At 37.8% G+C, this 9,260-nt stretch overlaps 1 protein-coding gene and 1 pseudogene across 1 annotated transcript; both read left to right on the top strand.

Moving 5' to 3' along the window:
* The first annotated feature begins 7 nt into the window (after window positions 1-7).
* Window positions 8-5,783, top strand: LOC119559714 (annotated as a pseudogene).
* A 1,831-nt stretch (window positions 5,784-7,614) lies between these two features.
* Window positions 7,615-8,413, top strand: LOC119559715 (protein GIR2-like). The gene is given in 2 exon segments (XM_037872776.1): window positions 7,615-8,076; window positions 8,078-8,413. Coding segments are annotated over 2 exon segments (798 nt in total).
* Window positions 8,414-9,260: the final 847 nt, after the last annotated feature.

Here is a 9,260-nt window from a genome sequence, read left to right as displayed (position 1 = left end):
AAACCTGAATATGATCGCGTTACCAAATGATGACAATTACAGCAAAAAAAGAGTTTTCGTTAGAATCTCATATTAAATATTTAGAAGCTTCTGGCTATAAAGTTCTTCCTCTAGAGGAGTTTGAGAACCTAAACGAATCCCTATCAAATCCATCATATAACTATCTCAAGGAAAAACTTCAGGCTTTGAAAAAGATACCCATCGATCAAAGTACGTTTAACTTGTTAAAAGAGCCTACTATTGATTTTTTACTGCCTTTAACATCCAAAATTGATTGCCTGATAATACCTACCAAAGATTATAATGACCTTTTGAGAGTGTCAAGAATCCATCAATTGAACAAATGAAAAAATGCCTGGAAGCAAAGAACGACTTACAATCGAATATTTGTAAATGGCTGGAGGAGAGAAACGGCTGTAAATGGCTAAGTAATGATCTGTATTTTTCAATGGTTAATAAGATAGAAACACCTTCGAAACAATACCTGTCAGATAAGGCAAAAGAATACGACCAAGTGCTGATTGATACTAAAGCCTTAGAAGGTTTAAAGAACCCAACGATAGACTTTCTAAGAGAAAAGCTTCTGCATCAGATTATTTATTACTCAAAAAAGAAGACTACGTGAGCCCATCACTGGAATACCTAGTTGAACATGCCAAGGCCACCAATCACCATTTACTATCGGATAGTGCATACGAAGACCTAGTCAAGTGCAAGGAGAATCCTGATATGGAATTCTTGAAGGAGAAGTCTGCTAAACTAGGCCATACTGTGGTATCCAACGAGGCATATTCTGAATTGCAACGCAAATACTCAGAATTGGAAAAGGAAGTAGAACAACCATCTCTAGCATACTTAGTTGAACATGCCAAGGCCACCAATCACCATTTACTATCGGATAGTGCATACGAAGACCTAGTCAAGTGCAAGGAGAATCCTGATGTGGAATTCTTGAAGGAGAAGTCTGCCAAACTGGGCCATACTGTGGTATCCAACGAAGCATATTCTGAATTGGAAAAGAAACTAGAACAACCATCACTAGCATACCTAGTCGAACATGCCAAGGCCACCAATCACCATCTGCCTATCGGATAGTGCATACGAAGACCTAGTCAAGTGCAAGGAGAATCCTGATGTGGAATTCTTGAAGGAGAAGTCTGCTAAACTAGGCCATACTGTGGTATCTAGCGAGGAATATTCTGAATTGCAACGCAAATACTCAGAATTGGAGAAGGAAGTAGAACAACCGTCACTAGCATACCTAGTCGAACACGCCAAGGCTACCGATCACCATTTACTATCGGATAGTGCATACGAAGACCTAGTCAAGTGCAAGGAGAATCCTGATGTGGAATTCTTGAAGGAAAAAGTCTGCTAACTGGGCCATGCTGTGGGTATCCAGCGAGGAATATTCTGAATTGCAACGCAAATACTCAGAATTGGAGAAGGAAGTAGAACAACCGGCACTGGAATACCTAGTCGAACATGCCAAGGCTACTGATCACCATCTCTATCGGATAGTGCATACGAAGACTTAGTCAAGTGCAAGGAGAATCCTGATATGGAATTCTTGAAGGAGAAGTCTGCCAAACTGGGCCATACTGTGGTATCCAACAAGGAATATTCTGAATTGGAAAAGAAACTAGAACAACCATCACTGGAATACTTAGTCAAACATGCCGAACAAATACAATCAAAAAATTATATCGATCTCGGACTTCAACACCTTAGCTAATCCATCTATGGAAGATATGGCTTCAAAATTGCAAAAGTTAGAATACCAGATTGTTTCGAACGATGAGTACATTGCATTGAAAAATACGATGGAAAAGCCGGACGTTGAGTTACTAAGATCCAAGTTGAAAGGTTACCATATAATTGATACAACAACGTACAATGAGCTAGTCAGCAATTTCAATTCTCCTACGTTGAAGTTTATTGAAGAGAAAGCCAAAAGCAAAGGTTATAGATTAATAGAACCTAATGAATACCTTGACTTGAATAGAATAGCCACTACACCTTCTAAAGAAGAGATTGATAACTTCTGCAAACAAATTGGGTGTTACGCTTTGGACTCTAAAGAATATGAAAGACTAAAAAATTCTCTGCAGAATCCCTCCAAGAAATTTATAGAAGAAAATGCCGCATTACTTGATCTTGTGCTAGTGGACAAAACGGAGTACCAAGCAATGAAAGATAATGCAAGCAACAAGAAATCACTTATTCCTTCAACTAAGGCACTTGATTTCGTTGCAATGCCTGCCCCACAGCTTGCTTCTGCAGAGAAGTCATCACTACAAAAAAGAACTTTATCTGATATTGAAAATGAGTTAAAGGCCTTAGGCTACGTCGCAATTCGTAAAGAAAACCTGCCAAACCTAGAGAAACCAATTGTTGACAATGCCTCCAAAAATGATGTCTTGAACCTATGTTCGAAATTCAGTTTAAGTACCATTGTCTACTGAAGAATATGATAATATGAGAAAGGGAACACACTAAAATCTTAAATATTCTCGGTGATCCATCTATTGATTTCCTGAAGGAAAAATGTGAAAAATATCAAATGCTCATAATTAGTAAACATGATTACGAAGAAAAGCAAGAAGCCATTGAAAATCCAGGCTACGAATTTATTTTAGAAAAAGCATCAGCACTGGGATATGAATTAGTTAGCGAGGTCGAGCTGGATCGCATGAAACAAATGATTGATTCACCAGATATTGACTACATGCAAGAAAAGGCTGCCCGCAATGAAATGGTGTTGTTGAGGAACGAGGAGAAGGTAGCATTGCAAAAGAAAATAGAATATCCCTCTTTAACATTTTTAATCGAAAAGGCTGCTGGAATGAACAAAATACTTGTTGACCAAATCGAGTATGATGAAACTATAAGAAAATGCAATCATCCCACTCGGATGGAGCTAGAGGAATCCTGTCAATCACTTGAACTTGGTTTGCTCGACCAAAACGAGTACTCAACTCTAAGAGAACCTTTGGAAAATCGAAATGTTGAAGACTTAATTAACACCTTGAGCAAAACTAAACTACATTGCAATTCCTAATACTATCTACCAAGATTTAATTGGAAAGTATGAGAATCCAAACTTTGATTATCTAAAGGATTCTTTGAACAAAATGGATTACGTCGCAATCTCTAGACAAGATTATGAATTGATGGTTGCTAAATACGAAAAGCCACAACTGGATTATTTGAAAAATTTCTTCAGAGAAAATCGACCACACTGTAGTGCCTCTGTCTGAGTACAATTTAATGGTTACAAACTATAGAAATCCCAGCTTGAGCTACTTAAAAGAGAAAGCCGTTTTGAATAATCATATTTTAATAAAAGAAGATGACTATAAAAAAAATTTTAGCAGTATCAGAACATCCGACAGTGATCCACCTCTCCGAAAAGGCATCTTTATTAAATAAAGTCTTGGTAGACAAGGATGATTTTGCGACCATGTCACGCTCGATTGAGAAACCAACTATCGATTTCTTATCCACTAAGGCGCTATCAATGGGGAAAATACTAGTTAATGAATCTACGCATAAAAGAAACGAGAAACTATTATCTGAACCAGATTCTGAATTTTTGACAATGAAAGCCAAGGAGCAAGGGCTAATTATCATTTCAGAAAAGGAATATTCTGAACTGCGGGATCAAATAGATCGTCCTAGCCTAGATGTTTTGAAAGAAAAGGCCGCCATTTTTGATAGCATCATAGTAGAAAACATAGAATACCAACAACTGGTAAACACTACAAGTCCCTGCCCTCCCATTACTTATGAAGATTTGAAAGTATATGCCCACCAATTCGGTATGGAATTATGCCTCCAAAACCCAACAAACTTTCTGGAGCTGAGCGTGCAGAGCGCATTGATGAACAATCAATAAATAACGACCAGCAGTAACTCGACCACAACATCGAGCATGTTTACAGATGCACTAGATGATAATATCGAAGAGCTTAATCGTGTCGAATTGCAGAATAACGAAGATTATACTGACATAATCTCGAAATCATCCACAGTGAAAGATGCTACCATTTTCATTCCCGCCTATGAAAACATCAAGAATTCTGCTGAAAAATTAGGCTACAAATTAGTTCCGTTCGAAAAAATCAAATATCAATCTGAAAAACATTGAAGCTCCATTATTTTCGAAGGACAACGATGACACTAGCGTTGCCAGTAGCATAGATCTTGATCACCTATCTAGAAAAGCAGAAAAATATGGTATGACCCTCATTTCTGATCAGGAATTTGAAGAATATCATATACTAAAAGATAACGCGGTTAATCTGAATGGTGGCATGGAAGAAATGAATAATCCCTTGTCAGAAAATCAAAACTTAGCAGCAAAAACCACAAACACAGCGCAAGAAGGTGCCTTCCAAAACACCGTTCCCCACAATGATATGGACAACGAAGAAGTCGAATATGGGCCGGATGATCCAACATTCACAGTAAGGCAACTCAAGAAACCCGCTGGCGATCGTAATTTGATTTTGACTAGTAGGGAGAAACACTGTTATCAAGAGATGATAATATAATGAGTCAAAATGAGGCGGTTTATGGTGACAATATATCTGATAGCTTTGTAGATGAAAGCCAAGAAATCAAAAATGATGTAGACATTATTAAAACTCAAGCTATGAAATATGGTATGTTGTGTATTCCTGAAAGTAATTTTGTGGGTGCATCATATGCAAGTGCTCAAGATATGAGCGATATAGTTATGCTTTCCGCGTCCTATTACCATAATCTAATGTCACCTGAAGACATGAAATGGAACTGTGTAAGTAATGAAGAATTACAAGCGGAAGTTAAAAAGCGTGGGCTCCAGATTGCACTAACAACAAAGGAAGATAAGAAAGGTCAAGCCACGGCATCCAAACATGAGTATGTGTCGCATAAGCTAAACAATAAAACATCTACTGCGTCCACAAAGTCTGGAGCAAAAAAGGGACTTGCAGAAGCTGCAGCAACAACTGCTTATGAAGATTCCGAAAGTCATCCACAAATAGAAGAGCAGTCTCATCGTACTAATCATCATAAGCACCATAAACGTCAACAGAGTCTGAATTCTAATTCAACCTCAAAAACCACACGTTCATCGAGGAATACGCCAGCATCTAGACGAGATATAGTAGCATCATTTATGTCACGTGCAGGATCTGCCAGTAGGACGGCATCTTTACAAACTTTAGCATCATTGAACGAACCAAGCATAATACCCGCGTTAACCCAAACCGTCATTGGGGAATATTTGTTTAAGTATTATCCACGCTTGGGACCTTTTGGATTCGAATCACGTCATGAAAGATTCTTCTGGGTTCATCCATATACCTTAACTTTGTACTGGTCCGCTTCTAATCCCATCCTAGAGAATCCTGCCAATACCAAAACAAAAGGTGGTTGCCATTCTAGGAGTAGAAAGTGTCACAGACCCAAACCCATATCCAACAGGATTGTATCACAAAAGTATTGTTGTTACCACAGAAACTAGGACTATTAAGTTTACTTGTCCTACAAGGCAAAGACACAATATTTGGTATAATTCCTTACGTTATTTACTTCAAAGGAACATGCAAGGGATAAGTTTAGAGGACATCGCTGATGATCCAACAGATAATATGTATTCAGGAAAGATTTTCCCATTGCCCGGCGAAAATACAAAGAGCTCCAGTAAAAGACTTAGCGCATCGAGAAGGTCCGTATCTACAAGGTCTCTAAGACATAGAGTACCACAAAGCCGATCATTTGGCAATTTACGATAGTTAAAAAAACTAAATAACTCTAAGTAAATTAAGAACAATAATAATCATTATTTCGATTTTTAGTCCTGTAAACACGTTTGCCACCGATGAGTAACACTGAAAGATCAGAGAAAGAAAAAAAAAATTCTATCTAATGAAATAAATAAACTAAAAAGATTAAATTAACTAATTCTCATGTTAGTAGGTCACGAATTCTTTAATTTTGTTTTGTGACTGAAATAAATATGAAAACGATAATGAATAAATAAATAAGGAGAGGCAGCAGAAATACGCCAAATATTCAAAGGGCTTTGTTGTTGACCGACTACCAAGTCATCCTTTGCAATGCTTTAACACTAGTATGTAAGTTCCTAGGCTTACTCAAATTAGTGATATTATCGTTGTTGCTTGGGGCTAGGGAAGTAGGAAGTGGAGTCAACGCCGTATCCTTACTTCTTCCATCGTTAGCATTTTGATATATTTCAACGTCCTTATCATCACCGTGTTTGAAACAGCAACGCTTACCGTACGGACAGTAGCCTAACTTCGACCAATTTATGCAAGGTTTAGTTCTATAATTGTTTGATTTTTTCTTGAATTTCAGTTCATTAAGACCATGAGCAAATTGGCATTTATTTCCATACTTACAATAGCCTTTAATAGTAAAAGATTCACAGAGCTCAGTTTTGTATAAGGTCTTATTGACTAATTGAGGAAGCTGCAAAGGTGCCCTTCTACAAGGTTCCAGTTTTGTTGTTTTCTGAATTGGAAGTGTGTATGGAAGTCCAGTAGACTGAGAATCCACCTGAGATAGTTTTTGTAAATTCTCCGCTGTCAGAGGTAATGAAAATGCACTTGTCGTGTAAGTAGGGTTAATCTCAACTTCGAGTGACCTTTTCTTACGTTTTTTCTCAGTTGTAGCAAGTGTTGAGATGTTATTATTGCCTGCGAAAGGGTTATTAATAGGTAATGTATTTGTAGGTCTGGAATCAGATATGATCAAGTCTTTAAAATCTCCCAACGGATGATAACAGTTTGGTTTGGATGGTAACCAAGGAGAAGGCCTTGGTGAGTATTTACTTAAAATGTCCGTTTCATTATATTATGCCCCTCGGAGCTGCTGCTGTCATCATTATCGGTGTTTTCATTGAGCAGTGTCTTTATATAATATTCTTCGATTTCTTTAATCTTTGACTCGTACTCCTTGTTGAGATCAGAAAAGATCGAGGACGTAGTCGTTGAGGTCGAATTGGCATTCGGTATGTTTAAATAGTAGCTGTTTGGAGCAACATTCGGCATCATGGCTAGTGTTAATCCTTAATAGTTCTTATTGGTTGAGTTGCCGAAGAGACTGTGATATAGAGTTCTACGGCTTTACAATCAACTTATGGGTGAAGAGGCTAAATAAGATGTGACTTGTTAAGAGAGCAAGCGCAACAAGAGTGCAAAACCGTCACACTATGTCCAATGATCTACATTATCAACCTTTGAGTTAATGTTCTCTGATCCAGTATATTAGTAACTGCTCACACTGATCAAGAGCGAGAGAGAATACGAGCGAAAAAGAAAGAAGAAAAATTTGGGTGCCATTGGCACAGACCCTAAAAGAGATGTGAGAGAAGTGGGCCATATATGTATATTTTTCCCGAATGTCCTAATAAGTAATGATTGGAAATCCTAGGTCTATAAACTCGGGTAACAGAAGGTGGAAAATGAAAATTTTCTATTTTCCAATTGTAAAATCAGCAGGCATCGTTAGATTGACTTTAAAGAGCTGAGTTTCCCATGCTGTCGGTTGGTATAATTTAAGGAAAAGGCCTCCCTCCATATCCAGAAGGCACTTGTTAATACTATGGATTATAAGGAAGAACAGAAGCAGGAACTAGAAGTTTTAGAGTCCATTTATCCTGATGAACTGAGGATCATAAACGATGAATACCCAAAGATTAAATTTGAAGTAGCCATTAAATTAGAGCTGGATACAGGTGATTCTACTTCTGTTTTAACCAAAGAGCACACTATAATCGCCGAATTCAAGTTACCAGAAAACTACCCTGACGAACCATGCCTGATTTCATTGGAAGCTCAAGAAGTAGCCCTCAATGACAACGAAGAAGATAACGAGGAAGATGAAGACGAGGTTGAATATGACGACCATGGTAATAAAGTACTGAAAAAGTTTGAAAACCTGCCCGATTTAATAAGCTTTAAGGGGTACTTGCCTGAATTAACCGTACAATTAGAATCGCAAATCGAAACCGATATGTTATTGGGTATGCAAATGTGTTTTGCATTGATTTCATCCATAAAAGAAAAGATGTGAGCAATGGTATAGTGAACAATTGAATAAGCTCGAGAAGCAGTACGAGCTGGAAGCACAAGAACGTGAAAAGAAGGAACAGGCCAAGTTCCATGGTACTAAAGTCACAAGAGAATCGTACTTGGAATGGAGGTCTAAATTTCGCCAAGAACTGAAACTGGATGAAAGAGACCAGGTGAGAAGGATGAAGGCTCATCATGGGAAGCTAACCGGTAAGCAAATGTTTGAACAAGGCGTGGTGGGCACAGGCGACGAGTATATGGAAGAGGATGACGCGAGTGTAGATGACGTAGCCAAGGGACTTGCCAAGACCGAAATAGCAAATCAATAAATACTTGTGTACTTAAGTATTTAAGTATTTTCTTCTGCATGGATAATGACATATACAAATGTATCTATATAATTTTTTTTTTTTTTGATATTCAATAAAAAGAAAACTGACATTTGAAGAAGGAAATAGACAAGTTTTTAGTAAGATATTATTAGTGTATATATGGATACATATATCTGAGAATGAAAATTTGTTGACTGTATTGAATGTATTGGGAGATGAAGGGGTATTTGGTGATTAGACCAACGACTTGGAGTAAGAGAATAAGTCGGAAAATGCATCATTTCCCTTCGACTTGTCCTTTGTAGCCTGAGGACGGGCTTTTTGCTGTTTTTTCTCCGCAAAGGGCAATGATGTTTGCGCAGCAGCGGTGGTATCTGTGTCTGACTTTGGGCCATCCCAGTCAAGCAAATCATCTATTTTACTATTGGAAGTTTTAGGTGCTGTTGTGTCGGGACTCGTTCGCTTTGGAAGTCGCCAAACTCATCATCATCATCATCACTATTGTTGTTGATATTATTGTTTTTGTTGTCATTATTACCATTGTCTATTGTTATATTATTCGTGGTGCTAGTACTATCGTCAAGATCGATTAAGTCAGGGATGCTATCTTGTTGTTTGCTTTCTTTTCCTCTGCTGTTCTTTATTTTTGATCTGCTCTCTAATATCTCCCTTCTTTGTCTTCTTTGTTCTTCCATATGAGAACGCCTGCGAGTATTCGAATTTGCTTCTGTTTCCACAGGACATTGAAGTTGGTCACATTATTAGCATCCAATTTCACTGTCAAAGCCATCTGCATCTGCATCAAATTCATCGTCGTCGATGTTATCGTAACTTGCAGAGGTTG

This window comes from Drosophila subpulchrella, unplaced genomic scaffold, assembly GCF_014743375.2.
Source record: "Drosophila subpulchrella strain 33 F10 #4 breed RU33 unplaced genomic scaffold, RU_Dsub_v1.1 Primary Assembly Seq348, whole genome shotgun sequence".
NCBI lineage: Eukaryota > Metazoa > Arthropoda > Insecta > Diptera > Drosophilidae > Drosophila > Drosophila subpulchrella.
This window is presented reverse-complemented; position numbering and strand designations above follow the sequence as displayed.